Source organism: Podarcis erhardii (genome assembly GCF_964252035.2).
Source record: "Podarcis erhardii genome assembly, chromosome: Z".
NCBI lineage: Eukaryota > Metazoa > Chordata > Lepidosauria > Squamata > Lacertidae > Podarcis > Podarcis erhardii.
Genome location: NC_138504.1, coordinates 4,454,984 through 4,474,045, shown reverse-complemented (window position 1 = coordinate 4,474,045; position 19,062 = coordinate 4,454,984). Strand labels below are relative to the sequence as shown.

The 19,062-nt window shown below is 47.4% G+C and overlaps 2 protein-coding genes across 8 annotated transcripts in view; one reads left to right on the top strand and one right to left on the bottom strand.

The window, feature by feature from the left end:
- The window catches only part of ARHGEF6 (Rac/Cdc42 guanine nucleotide exchange factor 6), a 370,252-nt gene that overhangs the window by 188,706 nt on the left and 162,484 nt on the right, over nt 1–19,062 (top strand). The window lies entirely within an intron of this gene.
- The window catches only part of TAF1 (TATA-box binding protein associated factor 1), a 56,351-nt gene that overhangs the window by 11,262 nt on the left and 26,027 nt on the right, over nt 1–19,062 (bottom strand). For 5 of the 7 annotated variants that reach the window (XM_081848276.1, XM_081848277.1, XM_081848275.1 and 2 more), the window contains 11 exons: nt 11,648–11,758; nt 11,011–11,160; nt 10,575–10,691; nt 10,304–10,479; nt 9,835–10,076; nt 8,210–8,429; nt 6,641–6,785; nt 5,307–5,503; nt 3,532–3,640; nt 3,165–3,263; nt 1,194–1,371 (listed from right to left, as the gene is read on the bottom strand). In XM_081848276.1, the coding sequence (XP_081704402.1) occupies nt 1,194–1,371; nt 3,165–3,263; nt 3,532–3,640; nt 5,307–5,503; nt 6,641–6,785; nt 8,210–8,429; nt 9,835–10,076; nt 10,304–10,479; nt 10,575–10,691; nt 11,011–11,160; nt 11,648–11,758 (1,744 nt within the window). The remainder of the gene's footprint in view (nt 1–1,193; nt 1,372–3,164; nt 3,264–3,531; nt 3,641–5,306; nt 5,504–6,640; nt 6,786–8,209; nt 8,430–9,834; nt 10,077–10,303; nt 10,480–10,574; nt 10,692–11,010; nt 11,161–11,647; nt 11,759–19,062) is intronic. The other 2 variants (XM_081848273.1, XM_081848274.1) reach the window with 2 other exon arrangements.

Here is a 19,062-nt window from a genome sequence, read left to right as displayed (position 1 = left end):
TGGAGAGCTAACCTGGAGACTCATCAGAAGTCTCAGAGAGCACACACTTGATTTTACATCCAACTGGCGTCCTCCAGATGTTTTAGACCAAAATTCCCATCAGCCCAAGTCAACAAAGTCACACTGAAGTTGCAGTCCAAAACATCTGATGGGCATCAGATTGGCAAAGGCTGCTCCACGGTGTGATGGCAGTAGAGAAGCAGCCAGCAAAGCAATGCTTTTATTTTGCTCCATTCCCACTGTCCCCAAGCTGCTGGGAGATCATGGCCCCAGAGGAAAGGAGCAGGTATCACAACCCTTCCTTGGTAGTCCAGAAGGACTAGTTCTAACTGAAATCACTCAAGATTGATGAGGTTTTTTCTTAGCAGGTCCAGTTGAGAAATCAGACAAGGGAAAGAGAAGCAGTCACACTGAGAGCAAAGGAAACCAGGAAATTACAAAGGGGAGCATGCAGGCAACTTACAAATATATAAGGCCATCCGTCAGAGAAATAATTGGACACCTAGTGAAGAGAGGACCATCACCAGAGGGTTTAAAGAAGAAAGTAGTTCACAGTGTAAAGTAGGTGAGCATCAGAAGGAAATTCCCCAGCACAAGGTAGCCTTACACAGCTATGCAGAGATGGCGAAACTTACTGGAAGAATAAAAGATCAAGATGAGAGACCTTTTTTTTAACAGAATGGGGGTAGATTGTTGAATATATGAAGACAAATTGTAAACAATTAAAAACTTCAGCAGGATTGATGTAAACACGAGCAGTAAAAAATAACTTATAGAGAGGAAAAAGATAAAATTTATAAATTGGTTGGAATTGGTTATGCAGTAAGTCTGTGACATGAAATAATGAACAGTAGAGAGGAGGGGAGGGAAGTTGAAGAAAACGTTGATTTTTGTTTATATTTAACTTTTTTGTTAGAAACATTGTAAAATGAAAAATTGGAAAAATAAAATATTGGAGGTTTTGTTTTTTTAAAAAGATCAATACTTAAAAGCCACCCTTTGCCTAGCCCATTCCTCCTCTTCCCTGAACATCCTCAGAAAGAGCACCAGGTCACTGCCCCAGTTGCCGTAACCTGTTTTTTGAGGCTGGGACACTTTGCACAAGGAGGGAAGAAAGAGCAGAAGAGAAACAGTTCAGAAAGAAAGAAAGAAAGAAAGAAAGAAAGAAAGAAAGAAAGAAAATTAACTCTCACCATTGAACGTGGCACTGTTCTTCACAATCAGCTCCAGGTGCTCTCGAAATTCTTTGCTTGATTTGTAAGATTGCTTACGGACATTCTGGCGCAGGGTGTACAGGTCCATTGGTCGGCCGATGATCTTGCGATAATTTCTGACACCCCTCCTGCTAACAGGCTTGTGGAAGTAACATGTCTGGCAGAGGTAAACCGGGAAAGAATGTGAGCATCCCTTTTATTTCTTAATATACCACCCTCCCTTAAGTTACCAGGGATGGATACAACAACATGAAAAAAACATTTTTTTAAGACAAACAAACAAACCCAGATAAAGCCATTGCTTTGTTCACCTGCCAAGGAGAGAGGGCAGATAATGAAACCCGTCTCCCTCAAAAGGGCCACTGGAGCCATTCCAAGGAAGGGGAGTCCACAACCTCTCAAGGGAGTCTGTTCCACTGTCAAGTAGCTCTTGACTGTCAGAAAGTCTTCTGGTATGTTTAGTCAGAATCTCCTTTCCTGCAACTTGAAGCCATTGGTTCAAGCCTTGCCTTCCAGAGCAAGAGAAAACAAGCTTGCACCCTCCTCCATGTGACAGCCCTTCAGATATCTCCTCTCAGTCTCCTCTTTTCCAGGCTAAACATGCCCAACTCCTGTTAGTATTTCATTCAGCTGATGCTGCAAAATGTGACTGGTGTAAATCACACGCCTCTCTGAGAAGACTGTGGAAACGGAAGACAGCCTGACCGCTCTTCCGTTGTATGTACTTTGTAATGTACTTTCACAATTAATATTTTAATGTTTCAATATTTTAATGTTGTATTTTAATTTTGTTTTTAAGTTGTAATCATTCAACTTGTTTTTATTATTGCTTGTAAGCCGCTCTGAGCCCGGCTTTGGCTGGGGAGGGCGGGGTATAAATAAAAATTATTATTATTATTATTATTATTATTATTATTATTTTGGTTGTTATCTCGGAGCTGAAGAGAATGGTCGCCATTATATTGTAGTCTGTATATAGTATGTAAATAAATAGTAGCTTAGATCTACAATGTCTCATTCTTCTCGTTATGTTATGCCAGAAGATTAGTGTGCATATATCAAGCTGATATATGTCACTGAGCGCCCTGGAGAGGAAGGGAGAGGCCTTTTCCAGTGCTGCGCACATTGGAGGATGCTCAGAGTTCTGGGGGTTTGCAGGTGACCCCAGGGTGTTTTCCAACAGCTCCTTCAACTGTTCCTCATCATTTCTTAACAGTCATTTCACTATTTCAAGATTGCAGGAGCAGCCGCACTGGACCGGGCCAAAGGTAGGTCCCATCTTTTTAGGCAACTGTGATGTGCTTGCTGCAAGAAGGCAGGATATAAAGCATTATGTTTCCCCCTATGCTCAGCCAGGAAGGCAACTGGCATCCAGAGGTAGACTTAACCACCTCTTCTTTAATTATTATTATTGCATTTATACACCACCTTTTTGCCAAGGCATCCAAGGCGGTCCAGGGTTTAAAATATGAACGCAGTTAACACCAACAAATGGCACAAAATATTATCAGGCCAATTTCTGGGGCTGATGGCACTAGCTCCCTGGCCTGGGCTTCTCCTTTTCTGGCCTGATTTGTAGCCACTGATTGACCTCTCTCCCTTTTCCTCCATGAGAATTTTTCTGATCCCCTTTGAAAGCTGCTGACACCAATAATACATTTTGATGTATGATTCTGATACACAGCACTTTTCATACACCCCACTAAACAGAATGTGAGCTGTCGAAGACTGAGCCCACAACTCATGGAGTAGAGTTTGGCAGGAGGTGGAGAGGCAACATCCTCGAAATAGTAGAAAGATTGCCCTCAAATGCTCAATGCTGATATGAGACAAGAATTTCTCAAGGAACTAGCTCTCCTGATATATGGATAGGATAATGCCCCCTTGTCTTTGCAAATGACATAGAGCCAGAAGAGGCAAAATCAAACCTCACAGGTGAAAAGGTCTTACATTTGGAAGTTCTTGCATTTCGTTGATAATGCCTTCCAGGATATAAGACAGTATCTCTATGGGGGCTGTGCTCCCCTGGTGGCTGGACTTCTGAGGCTGCTGAAAGAGAGAGAAGTGGGACATTAAAGGCACTTCCAAAGTTTACGTATGATGGACTTTTGGGAATCTTGACAAAGGGCACCTCAAAGCATCTAATTGGTCTCTACTTTTTTGGGGAGGAGTTGCCCTTTGGCTGTTCCTGGTCTACAGTGAACCAGCCATGGCTGAGGCTTAGAATAAGCACTTGCTGTTGCCACCATTTCCAAGATGGATAGTGGGCAAGGGCAAGGGGTGGGGTGGGGGCAATGAAAGCAACACAAGGACTCACGTTTAAGTAGCTACTAGTAGCCGTGGTTCCAGAGCCCTGTTCCTTCTTTTGCAGAAGCTGTCCTTTTGTGAACTTCAGGACTAAAGACTTCTTGCGAACTTCATTCGCGCTGCAAGGAGAGAGAGGGAGGAGAAACACGCTGCAGTTTCCACCACCTCTCCCTCCAGTGGGCCCGGCTGCCCCTCTGGGAGGGACTGATTAAACCATAAAGAGCACAATATGAAGCCCATTTACTCTTTTATTGGGTCTAGTCTGGGGTAACTGGAGCTGTAAGTTGAACAACTTTAACCCCATCAGCCCACACAGCAGCCTGCTGCTTCATTTAGATTTGGTGGTACTACCTGTCCTACACTGTACACCAGACAGTTGCTGCTCCTGTGGATAATAGTAAATGGTATTTAGCAACTTGTTATGAACTGTTGTGTTCTTATTTTTTAAGGCTTGTGTGATTTTACGGTGTTATGGGTTTATTTGATCTTCCTGTAAAATTCATTGTGGCTTGTGCAATGGCTGGTATATAAACCAATTACCCCAATGACTTGAAACCGTCTTGGTTGCGGGACCTCTTTTTGGGAACAGCCTCACCAAGCACATCAAAGAGGCATCTTTGCTGATGTAAGCACTTTAGGTAAAAATGTTTCTTTTCTGCAAGGTTTTTGGCTGATGGGGCCATGCAATTGTGTCGTTCTTTATCTCCTTGACATCTGGTGGGAGAGCATTCCACAGGGTGGGCACCACTGTCAAGAATGGTTCCCTTCTTGTAGTGAGGGAACCAGCAGAAGACCCTCAAAGCTGGACCTCAGTGTCAGAGCTGACGATGGGGATAGAGACGCCCCTTCAGGTATACAGGGTCGAGGCCTGTATACCTTTAGGGCTTTAAAGGTCAGCACCAACACTTTGAATTGTGCTCAGAAATGTACTGGGAGCCAGTATAGATTGTTTAGGACTGGTGTTACATGGTCCCGGCAGCCACTCCCAGTCACCAATCTACTGCTGCATTCTGATTAGTTGTGGTTTCTGAGTCACCTTCAAAGGTAGTCCTGCACAGACCTATGCCAGTCTGTGAGAAAGACTGGAGTATTGGGCACTTACTACTAGATATGTGTGGGAGTCATCCAGAAGACAATCAGTTAATACAGGTCTGGATTTTCTCTCCGTTTTGGAATACGTGGCCCTGTATGGCCCGGGCAATGACAAGGTGTTCACCCACTGCCACATGTGGATGACTTCCACACGTCCACAGGAAGGGATTTCAACTCTTCCACCTTGTTCTGGACTTCTTAATTTAGAGGAAAGTGAGCAAGAGATCACATGATGTAAGTTTATAGCATTATGCATGGAATGGGGAAAGTGTTTGGGGAAAGTTTCTCTCTCTGTCATTGTGGACGTCCAATGACATTTGAATGTTTGGAGATCCAAGACGGATTAAAAATAATACTTCTTTATGAAACACATGGTTAAACTGTGGAACTCACTCCCACAGGAGGATGGCCACCATCTTGGATGGCTTTAAAAGTGGACAAATGCAGGAAAGGCAATGCTGTCAATGGCAGCAACGTTTCTGAATACCGGTTGCTGGACACCAACGGAGGAAGAGTGCTTTTGTGCTCAGGTCCTTATTGAAGGTTTCCCACAGTCATCTGGGTGCCCACTGTGAGAACAGGATTCTGGACTGGACTGTGATGGGCATCAACCAGTAGGCTCTTATGATGTTCATAGCCCAGGCAGGATCCCTGCACCTCTATCTGTGAGATGGTGCCAAACACGGCCCTTACCTCTTAACAAGTTGCTTCCCTAAGACAATCTTGGTTCCCTCCACTTTGATCAGCTCACTGTCATTGGTGGGAATGATGGTCTTCTCCAGCTCCTCCTCCTGCTCCACCGTCATGGCAACAGGCTCGGAGGGCAGTTTGGCTGGGCAGATTTTGTTGTTCTTCATGTGCCCACTAGTACCGCAAGCACTACACTTAATCTGCAAGCAAAAGCAAAGGAATGAATGGTTGCAGGCTACTTCAGAAGCACAAAAGCAGAGTTATCGAGGGATAGGCAGTGCTCCCATCAACTGTAACACCAGCACTAGCTGAAGGCAGCAACAAAACCAAGGTGGGGTGGGGTGGGGTGGGGTGGGGTGGGAGCTTGTGAAAAAGTGCTGGACTTCTTCCCAAGTGCTCCCCTGCTGTGTGTACCTTTAAGCAGAAAGGCTGTTTGCACATTTTGAAAATAAAGTCTCAACCCATGCACATACCCACCCAGTGTGCGCCGATGAATCCAATTTCTTTTTTTTTAAAATAGAATTACAAACTTGGTGGATCAGGGAAATGCTGTGGACATAGTGTATCTTGATTTCAGTAAGGCTTTTGACAAAGCCCCCCCCCAAGATACAGTGGTATCTCGGGTTACAGACGCTTCAGGTTACAGACTCTGCTAACCCAGAAATAGTACCTCAGGTTAAGAACTTTACTTCAGGATGAGAACAGAAATCGTGCAGTGGTGGCACGGTGGCAGTGGGAGGCCCCATTAGCTAAAGTGGTACCTCAGGTTAAGAATAGTTTCAGGTTAAGAATGGACCTCCAGAAGTTCTTAACCCAAGGTACCACTGTATTCTCGCAAGGAAGCTGGTAAAATGTGGGCTGAATGAGATATCTGAAATGTTAAAAGTTAAGGTTTCCATGCCAAAAATTAGTCAGTGGTAATTGGAGCTGAAGCATATGTTAAATTTTCTTCTTTGTACATCATCTAACTTTCGCTTCATGCATCTGACAAAGGGGGCTTGAGTCCAGGAATGCTTATTCCTTAGTAAATTGTGTTAGCCTTTAAGGTGCCATGGGACTCTTTAAGTATTTCCACTGCATGGCTACCCCTCTGGGTTTTGTTCTGCTTTTTCTATCTGGATTTTGCTGCAATGCAATCTGGATTCATCAAAATCTGTTTCAAAAAAGAAAGCTCCATTAGCTGGGCTGCATGACTCCTCTGCTTTGGTCTCTGAGGTGTTGCGCAGCACACTGGCATATGTCTCTTCACAGATACAAGACCATTACTTCTTTATTTATAATAACACTGCAAGAAAAGGAGTCAGAAGCAGCTGAAGCTTTCAAGAAAGCCTGCTTACCTTCTCCAACCTGAGCTTTTTCTTGGGAGGAGCCTTCTGCTGCTCCTTCTCTTTCTTTCGTTTAAGCCGCATCAACTTCAACTGGATCTGGCGCTTTTCACACCGCAGCTTCTGACGCTGCTTTTCTGAGATGGCAAACCTCCGGCTGGAAACACAAAGGTCTTCAGTTAAGGCAGTGGTGAGGAACACAATGTTGCAGGACTCCAACTCCCATCAACCCAGACCACTGACTATGCTGTCCAGCACTGATGGGAGCTGTAGTCCAACAACACTCAGAGGACCATATATTTTTCCCATCCCTGGCCTATTGGTATGGCCAGCCAGTAAATATTCAGGCACTGAGATAAACATAAACCACACTGGGAGTCAAGTGGCTCTCTAGATGTTCTAAACTACATCCCTCATCATCCCTGACCACTGGCTACACTGACTGGAGCTGATGGGAGCTGAAGTCCAACAACATCTGGAGGGCCACAGGTTCCTCATCCCTGCACTACAGCATTGGCTGCTTCCTGATTTGATTTACTCTGCCTGACTCCATATGCTGGCTGTTTTATTTCCTGCTGCATCCTGCTCATATGTTTGTTAGCCTGCTTGCTTTAAATTTCATATAGAAAGAGGCAGAAAGGCAGGGTGTAATTTAAAAAACACACACAATAAAAATATAAACATACTGTGCATTTGCAGCCTTCTGCACCTCTCCTTTCACAAGGAGATTCCCACTCTACCCAAATTAATAATAATAAATAATAATAATAATAATAATAATAATAATAAGTACAGTGGTGCCCCGCAAGACGAACGCCTCGCAAGACGGAAAACCCGCTAGACGAAAGGGTTTTCCGTTTTGGAGGCGCTTCACAAAACGAATTTCCCTATGGGCTTGCTTCGCAAGACAAAAATGTCTTGCGAGTTCCTGCGGTTTTTTCCCCCTCCCCCCCTTTTTCTAAGCCGCTAAGCCACTTATCAGCTGATCCGCTAAGCCGCTAAAAGCCGTTAAAAGCTGCTAAGCCGCTAAGCGCTAACCCGCTAAGCCGTCAAGCGCTAATCCGCTAAGCCATCAATGGGCTAGCTTCACAAGACGAAAAAACCGCTAGACGAAGAGACTCGCGGAACGGATTCTTTTCATCTTGCAAGGCACCACTGTATACTGTTAATAATAATAATAATAATAATAATAATAATAATAATAATAATAATAATACAATTTGTATAGCACCCTTCATCCATAGATCTCGGGGTGGTTCGTAGCAAAAAAATACATGCTAAAAACACAAAATATATAATAAAAACAAGAAAAGAAAACAAGCCAATAACACCCCCTAAGGGAAAGCAGGCTCCCTGCGATGCCCTTACATCAGAGCTTTCCAAATTTTTCCTGCTGGTGACATACATTTTAGACATGCATCATTTCATGACACAGCAGTTCAGTTTTACTAGCAAACCAGAGGTTAAACTAACCCCTTTCCAGCCCCGGGAGGAGCGTGGAGAGTGTTCGCGCAACACACCTACACGCTACAGCCGACCCCTAACGTGTCATGACAGACAGTTTGGAAAGCTCTGCCTTACATGGACTCATCATCCTTGGTTTTCCTTATCTTCATGTAGGCGTCGATGACCAATGGATTGCGGACCGTCTCGCATCTCTTGTACTCCTTCCCGTCCTCATCGCGGAAAGTGCGGAAGATTTTCAAGCAGCGGGGGGCGGAAGTGGTGGCAGGACCAGGGCTGGTCGCAGAAGCCATGCCACTGCTATCGCTTGGCTTTCCTGGGTTGCCAGGGGTGGAGGCTGCAGGGGAAAGCATGGCTGTGTTGTCAAAGGCAGTGAACTCCCTGGGTAAGAAACAAAATGCCTAGTCTCCAAGATCCTATGGCAAGCTGCAAAGGCAGGCGTTCAGGAGCCTTGGGAGAGGGCGCACACAAAGGAACAGTCATCCACCACTGTACCATGCAGAACTTTAGGCAATGTGCATTCCAGGCACATTGTGCATTCTCATGCGCATTTCTGTTCTACTCTCCAGCTTCTCTTTCTCTGTAATTTCCAAGGCCTAAATGGTCAAGGACCATCACAAGGCCGGCCACCATCTGAATAAGCCCTGCTGACTATCCGATGCTTATCTTTGTTTCATTTCTCTGCAAAACAAGGCTCTTCTCCTAGTAGTGCTTGCAATTTGGAACGTTGTTGCTCCTGAAATCACACAGGCACACCTACAACCCTGATATTTTGCTGCATGTGAATACCCATGTTCTGGGCAAGGATTTGAACAGCATTAATGTGGTTCATTGTTGATCATTTTTACTTTATTTTATTATTGTTTTACTATGGTGTATTTTTTAATGAGTTGGCAACTTATAAACATTCTTAATGAAAATGAACACATTTTGTGAAATGTTTCATCCTCCTGACCTGCCTGCTAGTTATGCCACTTGTCAATGGCTACTGTTATTATTAATTGTTCTTTCTTTCTCTCTTTCCCTCTTTCTTTTTCTCTCTCTCTTTGTCACTTTACCGCCACAAGGGTCTCCAGGCAACTTGCAGAAAATACAAAGAAATTTGAAAAATTAGGTGCACTAAACACAATAAAATTATGATTCTACACAGATGCCCAACAATTAAATCATCACCTCCTTCCCCAAGTACATCAGTTATACAAAAACCATCATGCACTAAAGGAGAAAGTTAATAATAAAATGCCTGGGAAATAGAGAGAAGGACATACTCTTCAGGCACCAGGCCCATTGCAGACCACCTCTGTGCAGCAAGGGGGAGAAATAAAAAAAAGCCATGAAAAACGGGGAGGGAAGTCGAGAAAACAAGAGAAAAAATTATTATGCATTGGAATATATATGTGAAATTTTTGAAAATTTAATAAAAAATATGTTATAAGGAAAAAAAAAAACCTGCTCCTTTTCCCTAACAGGGTACCCGAGCCCATATAGAGAAATTAAATTAAAACCACAGTCCTGCTTAAAGATAAATAATAAATTATGTTTATGTCTATATCTGTATACACACAGACACACACACCAGGACTACAGCTCCTATAATCCCACACCATAGTCCATGCTGGCTGAGCCTGATGGAAGCTGAAGTCCAACACCACCAGGAGTGCGACGGGTGCCCCCCCCCTTTGCATTAAGACCATAACTGGGTGCTCTGTCTGGGGACCTCCCTGCCCCTGCCAGGCACTCACACAGCTCTTTTCCGTCCTTCTGGTTCTTCACACTCCTCTCCTTGTGGTTGATGCTTTTCTTCTCCATCAGCATCTTCTGTAGCTCCTTCCGTTCCTTCTCCTCCTTGTCCCTCAACAGCTGGCGACGGGTCTTGTTGTCCTGTACCATGCTCTCAACCTCCTTCCCCATCTCCTTAACATCACTGTCCTCAGCAGAGCTACTGTCAGTGTCTGTAGATAAGATGTCAGTGGACGCCAGAACTCTGCAGCAGAAAACCACCACAAGGGTCAATCTCTGAGGTCTGCACCATGGAAGCATTTGGGCCACAAACAGGAGGATGGAAACACAAATGCCACCGAGCCCTAGTGACTCTGCTACATCCAGTTCCTACACACACACACACACACACACACACACACACACACACAGAGCGAGCGCTGCCTTATGTAGAGTTGGACCACTACCCGTAGCATTGGCAGAAGAACTCACTTGTTCTGCAAGTCAAAGATGCGTTGGCAGTTCTCCTTGTACCTCTCCTTCTGCTCTGCTGCAGAGAAGCGAGAACCACGGGCAAATTTGTTTGTCAATTCTTCATCAAAGCGAGCCTGCTTTGTGGATATCGCACGCACGACATCAACAATCTCCCAGCGGGAAAGCTTGTTGATCTGCAGAACAAGAGATTGGGTGACTGCAGGAGGCTGCCGAGGGAGGCCCAGGGCATGAAGGCATGCTCCTGCAACAGCCCCTACCCTGTGCTTACCTCCTCTTCAGGAATTCCAAACTGTCGCAGCATCTGCTTGCCACTTTTGAGTGACAGGCGCCGGAGATCTGCATCCGACCCAGTCACTGTCTTCTTCTGGAGCGGCTTGTCATCCTGCTTGGAGGAGGAAGAGCAGGTTTCTTCCTTCTGGTATCCTGCCCATTTGTCTCCCTCCCCACACTTCCTAGGCCTGGGCCTTGGGGAGAAACTCTTCAGCTCCAGTAGCCTCCCTAACCCTATGCAAGCCCCTCAGAGGTAATCAGGGGGTCTAGCAGGAAACTGCTGTTCTGCCCCTTTCCTTGCCAATGAGTAAGAATGAAGGAGCAGCAGGAGGAGGAGGAGGAGGAGGAGGAGGCAGCCCCCTAAGAGGCTGGCCTACAACAATGGCTGGCCTGGCCCATTTTCCTAACTTTCCTAACCTGGGCCATCCACTTACTTTCCGCTGAGATGACTTGTGTGGGATCTTCACATAAGAGAATCCTTCTCCACATCCTGTAGGGTCTGCCACTCCAGTCACGTCCAAGAGACATTTCCCGTTCATTGCTGCAATAAAGGCCCGCGTAGTGTTCCAGGGGGCACAGCGTATCTAAGGGGTGGATGGGAGAAAGCCGTCACACACTGGGTCTGTTTGGCAGGTGAAGGAAGAGGTTATCCGGAAGGAGCATCTCCACCCCCGTTGTTTAGCCCGGACACTGAGGTCCAGCTCCAAGGGCCTTCTGGCCATTCCCCTACCGTGAGAAGTAAAGTTTCAGGAAACCAGGCAGAGGGCCTTCTCGGTAGTGGCGCCCACCCTGTGGAACAGCCTCCTGACAGATGTCAAACAGATAAACAACTACACAACTTTCCGAAGACATCTTAAGGCAGCCATGTATCAGGAAGTTTTTAATGTTTGATGTTTTGCTGTGCTTTTATTATGCTGGAGGCCGGCCACCCAGAGTGGCTGGTGAAACCCACTCAGGGTACAAACAATACATTCTTACAATTGTTATTATTATTATTACAACCCCATCTAAGGTTATGGTTGAGAATATCTGGCACTTCCCTGGTGAGCCACTGTGCAGTGCTGGTTCTACCTCATCATCTATCTTCAGATTGTTTTCTTCTTCCTTTTCTCCTACTTGCTGTTCTCCCTCTTCTTCTTTTTCTTCTTGGGCAATGAAGGATTTCATCCCATAACCTGCATCCTGAGGAAAGAGTTGGGAAGCAATTTTCTGAGTCATGTGGGACATGCCCATGCAAACAGGGGCACACAGAGGGGCCTTGGGCCACCCTGTTATCACAGGACCTGTGATAACAGAAAGCAAGCTTTGTATTCAAGAGACCACATACTCAAGGAAACAATCTCCCCATCACAGGCTACTGCCTTCCCGTTGTCCCTGTTCCCACTGGATGGCAAATCTGCCCAAGGTTTTTAGCAGCCAAAGAATCAGCAGCCAAAGAATCCCAAAGACCTGCCTTCTCTTGAGTGGATGCCTCAGCTGGGGCAAGGGAGTCATCTTAGAGCAATAGGTAAGGTAAGACATCTGACAAGAGTCACCTGAAATGGTGTGTTACACTCAGATCCTGATACAAAGGTTACCTTATTTTTGTGTAACCAAAAGCATAGCTTTGAAGCAAAACTTTACAGAACAATTAATTTCTACTTTGTGCCCAGGAGAGTGAAGTAACTTCTCATAAACCATGTTTTCCCCATCTTTAGAAGTATTAAAAATTATATTACATTGAGTACAGGCAACTCCCTATTTGCATGCGATCTACATGTGTGCAGCCACACGCAAGCCAGTCTTCCCACTTCTGCCGGGAACCTGGAAGTGGGGTCCGCCCAGGAGAGTCCTAGTGGCTTGCGAGGAGACCCACCCAAGAGTCTGAAGGGGACATCCTTTTCTGCTCTGGGGAGAGTCTCCTCGTGAGCCAGAGGGGCAGTGGGGCTTTGTTGATACTGCTCAGATGATGTTCTAAAACTTGGGTCCCCAGCTGTGGTTGGACTACATCTCCCATCATTCCTGACCACTGGTCCCACTAGAAAGGGATAATGTGCATCATAGTCAAACAAGAGCTAGAGACCCAAGTTTGAGAAACACTGCTCTAAGCAGTGTCTAGAAATATCCAACAGGACCTTACAAGACTGCTATCCAAAGTGCTATTCCACAGCTATGATGAAAGTCAAGTGCTAGCCATGTAAAAAACTGCCAGCCTAACAAGGAGATGGATGAGGCTCCAGTCTCCTCAATTATAGCGAATGCATACTGCCTTTCTGCTTCCTTGAAGTGCACACACTGGATCTGGCTAGAATACAGTCAGCCTGGCCACTTCTCTCTTACACAGAAAGCTGCCAGTCATACACTAGTCTGGCTCACTGGTATCTACACTGCTTGGCAGCGGCTCTCCAGGAGATGCTGGAAATTGAACCTAGGATATTCTGTATGCAAAGCAGATGCTTCTTCCACTGAACTAAGGCCTCTCCACAAAATTAATGTTAACTTTGAATGCCTAGGCCAGAACAACAGCTCTGCCTAACCAGAAAACTCACTGTCAGCATATTTTTAACATTCTAAGCATTCTAATGAAAGCCCCATATCCTATGAGGAACTGTTTTTGAGGCTCCTGGTGAACTGGATGAGTTGGGGGGGGGGGCAGACATTCCTATTCCATCACCAAAAAGGGCAATTTCACAAAGGAAGGGACCATTTCTACCTGATGTTTAAGAGAATCTTATTATGGTACTACTGAAAGGGCAAATGCAGCTAGAAACACTGCTGGATGAACAACACAAGACACAGGCTCATCTATTTCTTTGATTGATAGCAAAAGATTGATTTATATTTATGATGTATTTATTTATTAAATTTATATACAGTGGTACCTCTACTTACGAACGTGATCTGTTTCGGGGTGCTGTTCACACCCCAAAAAGTCCGTAAGTAGAGTGTTGCTACTGCGCGGACGTGAAGAGTGCTTCTGCACATGCATGAAGTGCCCAGATCGCTTCTGCACATGTGTGAAGCGCATAAATGGCTTCTGCGCGTGCGGCGAACCTAGAACTAAACCCTTCTGAGTTTGCCTCATTCGTAACCTGAAAAGCCACAACGTGAAGCAAACGTAACACGAGGTATGACTGTATATTTATTTGCATTTAAACTTATTGCGTTCTATGATGGGATAGTGAGCTGCTTGTGCGTAAAAGCTTGATCCCTCTGGGGTTTGGCTGGTCATCCAAACCGATGCACTAACGGAGCCCCCAAAGCATGACTCCGTCAGTCGCTGGTAGAATCTGACAGTGGGCGTCTACGGAATTTACGCCAACATAAAAGCTCTTTGACAGACATGCGCTTTCGAGACTCTCTGCGTGACAGTTTCCGGCGAAGGGTGGGCGTTCCCAACGGGGGTCCCGTTACCTCTCCACTACTCTCACTGGAAGCATCCCAGAGCCTCCCCTCCGCTGTGACTCCTGCACTCCCCCTGCTGGTTCCCTCTTCTACTGCAGATTCTCTCCTATTCTCCTGTAGCCTGTCCACCACCTGTCTCTCCGATGGCAGTTCCCTGACATCCACCTCCCCCCCAGGGCCCCCTTCACCCCCTCCCGCCTCCTCTCCCACTGGCGGTGAGGGCGGAAAGCCCCTGAAGGAACTCTCCTCGTCGTCCGAGGATTCTAACACTTCCAGCCACGGCGTACCGTCTCTCTCCCCGTCTTCCTCTTCTTCGTCGGAGTCGGCTTCTTCACCCACCCCTGACTCTGGGAACCCTTCAAACTCTCCTTCCTCATCGGTGGTCCCAAAGTGTTCCCTTCTAAATCGAGCCACGGGTTGCGGTTTTCTTGGGAAACGCTGATGAAATGTTTCTATTAAAACCTCGTCATTGACTACCTCTGCTGGTACCCAAGTGTTTTCCGACTCTGCTTCCCCCTCCCATTCTACCAGATATTCCACCTGATTCCCCTTCCACCTGGAATCAATGATTCCTGCCACGTTCATGTCGCGCTCTCTCTCTTCTATCACGGGCGTTTGGGTGGCCTCTCTCTTACGCTCCCCCCACTCGCGTCCCTCTCGGTACGGCGACAGTAATGACCTGTGAAATACTGGGTGTAATTTCATGTGACTGGGCAGCCTGAGTTTGAATGCCACTGGGTTGACCTGCTGTATGACCTCAAAGGGTCCCAATCTTTTGGGCCTCAATTTCTTACTCCCGCCCTTGAACGGTAGCCCTTGGGTGGACAACCACACCCGGTCCCCCACCCTTATAGTTTCACCTTCCCTCCTATTTCTGTCTGCTTGCTTCTTATATTCTTCCTTGGCTTTCTCTAAGTTAAGTTGAAGCTGACGGTGGATCGCCTCCATCTCTTCAAAAAAATATTCCGCCGCCGGCACGCTCCACCTCTCCCCTCCCTCTCCTGGGAATGCCCGGGGGTGACACCCATAATTTGCCAGGAAGGGACTCATCCCTGTGGACACGTTCTCCGCGTTGTTGTAGGCAAATTCTGCTAGAGGTAACTTATCCACCCAATCATTTTCTCTGTCTTTTACATAACACCTCAGGTATTGTTGTAAAACCCCATTTGCCCTTTCCGCTTGCCCATTGGTTTCTGGGTGCCGGGCAGTTGAGAAATTGAGTTCTACGTGCAGTAAGCTCATAAGTTTCCTCCAGAACCTGGAAGTAAATTGTTTCCCTCTGTCGCTGACCACCCTCAAGGGGGCGCCATGCAACTTGAAAATATGTTCTACAAACAACTTGGCGGTTTCCTCCGCTGTGACTGCATGTGAACAAGCTATAAAATGACACATCTTGGTTAATTGATCTACCACCACCATGACAGCTGTTTTGCCTTTGGATTTTGGCAGGTCCGTCATAAAATCTATGGATACTGCCTCCCATGGCCTTTCGGGCGTGGGTAAGGGTTGTAATAGCCCCGCTGGCGCCACCCTCTCTCCTTTCGCTCGCTGGCACCTGTCGCAACCCCTGACATATTCCCGTACGTCCTCCCTCACCTTGGGCCACCAAAACTCCCTGGTAACCAACCACATGGTTTTGTGCTGTCCAAAATGTCCCGCTGTGGGGCTGTCATGCAACTGCTTGAGTACTCTGCCCCTCAGTTCCCCGTCGGGTATGTACAGTGCCCCTTTGTAATACAACGCCCCGTTCTTTTCTTCGAACCCCCCTGTGTTCTCCTCTGTCCTCCGGAGCTCTCTGAGTTTCTCTTGGGCGTATTCATCTTTCTCCGTACCCTCTATCAGTTCCCTCTGCCCCACCAATGCCGCCCCACACACCCAGCGGTCTTCAGAGATTACATGCCTTGCCTCAGGCGCTCCCTCCCCCTCTAAGTACTCAGGTTTCCTGGAAAGAGCGTCCGCCCTCACGTTCTCGGAGCCGGGCACGTAACGAATCTCAAAGTGGAATTTGGAGAACTCCTGGGCCCATCTCACTTGTCTCTGGTTCAGCACTCGGGCTGTTCTCCAGTATTCCAGATTTTTGTGGTCAGTTCGGACTTGAACCTTGTGCTGCGCCCCAATCAGCAAGTGCCGCCATTTCCGGAATGCTTCATGAATGGCAAGCAGTTCTCGGTCGTACACTGTGTAGTTCCTCTCTGATTTGTTCAACTTCCGCGAGAAGAATGCACACGGTCTCCATTCAGACGTATCTTTTCCCGGCTGGAGAAGAACGGCCCCCACCGCTCGGTCTGACGCGTCAGTCTCCACTCTCATTGGTTGTTGTAGATCCACGTGCAAGAGTTGCTCTTCCGACGCAAACGCCTGCTTTAAGCGTTCGAACGCTTGTTGCGCTTCTCCCGTCCAAACAAATTTCTTTTTGCTACTAAGACAATCCGTGATGGGCGCTGTTAAATGGGCAAAGTTTTTGATGAACTTCCTATAGAAGTTTCCGAAGCCCAGGAACCTTTGCACGTCCTTCTTGGTCTTTGGTGTTTTCCATTCCAGTACCGCTTGAACCTTGCTGGGATCCATGGCCAATCCCTTGTCAGACAACCGGTACCCCAGGAATTCCACCTCCTTGGTATGAAACTGACACTTCTCCAGTTTCACCCACAGCCGGTTTTCTCGCAGCTTGCTCAGTACCTCTCTTACATCTCGCACATGCTGCTCCTCATTGTCTGAGTACACCAGAACGTCATCTAAGAACGCTACGCAGTTCTTGTAGAGCAGTGGCCCCAGGACGTGATTCATGAATGATTGAAAACAGGCGGAGCCCCCTTGTAATCCGAAAGGCATAACGGTGTACTCAAAGGCCCCCAAGGGGGTGAACATAGTGGTCTTCCACTCATCCCCCTTTCTCACACGTATCAAGTTATATGCCCCCCTAAGGTCCAGCTTGGTAAAAATTTTCCCTTTTCTCACCCGTGTTAGAATGTCATCAATTCTGGGCATAGGGAAAGTCACTGGTTCTGACACTGCATTTAGGGCCCTGAAATCACATACAAGCCTGGGCTTGCCTGTGTTTTTTTTTGTCCACAAAGAACACTGGGCTGCCCCCCACCGCTCGTGACTCTCTGATGAAACCTCGCTTGAGATTCTTGTCAATGAACTCCCTTAACTCCTGCATCTCACTGTCTGACATTGCATACAGCTTGCCCACTGGCAATTGTGCTCCTGGGAGTAAGGTAATTTGACAATCAAAGGGTCTGTGCGGGGGCAGTTTATCTGCTTCTTTTTCGCTGAATACGTCAAGCAAGTCAGCGTATTGTGGTGGCACCCTCCCTTTGTCCATCACTTCCATCACTGCTAGAGTGCCCCTGGCGCCTGCCTGAGCCTCTCCCTCCTTGCAGTGTTCTAGGCAATGTGCTGATCCAAAGGAAACCACTCTCTGATGCCAGCCTACTAGCGGATCGTGTAGCGCCAGCCAGCTCATACCCAAGATAATAGGAGCTCCTCCCAAGGTGGCTACGTTAAACGCTATCAGTTCGGTGTGTCGTGCCACCCTCATTATCATTGGTACAGTCTGTTGGCTCACTTCTCCTCCCAACAGCTCCCTCCCATCAATCGTGGTAACCTGCAAAGGCTTACTCAATGGGATAGTCTGTATTTGGTGTGCAGCTGCAAACTCTTTGCTCATGAAATTACATGAGCTACCTGAATCCAATAGCGCCTTTATCTTCAGTGGGTGTCCGTTTGCCAGTTCCAGCAACACCTCTATCACAAGCGCTGGTCTTGGAGGTTCCGGCGTGGGCACATTCATTACTCCCTGGCCTGGCTGCTGTGCCCTGATGTTGGCAACCAGGCGTTGGCTTTTACTGGCTCCGTGATTTCTTCTTCCTCCTTCCCCCCAACAGTTCCCGCCATCCCTTGCCATTCCTTCCTTTGCGGACAGACTCTGGCAAAGTGACCTGGCTGTTGGCAGAGATAGCATCTCTTGCCGCTCTTTCCCTCCTTCTTCCGCCCTTCACTGGTGTTTGAAACTGCGCGCGCGCGCGCTGTTCCAAGTTCCATCGGCTCTGCTGGCGGGAAAGGCTGCTCCGGAATCTCTGGAATGCGGAAGTCCTTCCAACGTTCCCCCTTTCCTTCCCGCTTTTCCATAGCTCTAGCTTCCTGGCGTGCCCCAATGGACAGCGCTGATTTAGTCAGCTGATCCATAGACTCCGCCCTAGGCGCCCGGGAAAGTTCATCTTTCACTGCCGGAGAGAGACCTTCTTCAAACAGCATTTGAATAGGTTCACTAGCAAGGTCCCACCCAAGTCTATGAATTAGCATGGTGAACTCAGTCCAGTACTCACGTACAGATCGGCTCCCCTGTTTACACGCCATTAACTGCCTGCGCACCACTCCCTGCTCGATCTCGCTGGAAAACATCAAGTCCATGGCGCGGAAAAACTTCATTGTGTCCTTTAAGATTTCATTATTGGCTGCCATCAGGGGCCGAACCCAGTCCCTCGCCCCTCCCTCTAGATGGCCAATCACGTACGCCACTCTAGAGTTCTCGTCGGGGAAGTCATCAAACAGTAGATTGAGAGCATATTGCATCTCTGTCCTAAAGGCTTGATAGTTCCGGGGATCCCCCCCAAATTTCTGCACCAGTCCAGGCACCCGTCTGGCAAGTGGGGTGGTCTTCCCCTTATCTGCATCTTGAGCCCTCCTCTCCTCGAGCCTCGCCGTTTGCAGTGCCAGCTGGACCTCCAACGCCCTGTACCTTTGTTCCAGGCTTGGATCTGCGCCAGCTCCCGCTCCTGCTCCTCCGGTTCCGGATGGTTCGCTCATGATGCCTTCTGCTTGCACAAGCTGCTTTCAAAGACTGTCAGATTGCTGTGATGGGATAGTGAGCTGCTTGTGCGTAAAAGCTTGATCCCTCTGGGGTTTGGCTGGTCATCCAAACCGATGCACTAACGGAGCCCCCAAAGCATGACTCCGTCAGTCGCTGGTAGAATCTGACAGTGGGCGTCTACGGAATTTACGCCAACATAAAAGCTCTTTGACAGACATGCGCTTTCGAGACTCTCTGCGTGACAGTTTCCGGCGAAGGGTGGGCGTTCCCAACGGGGGTCCCGTTA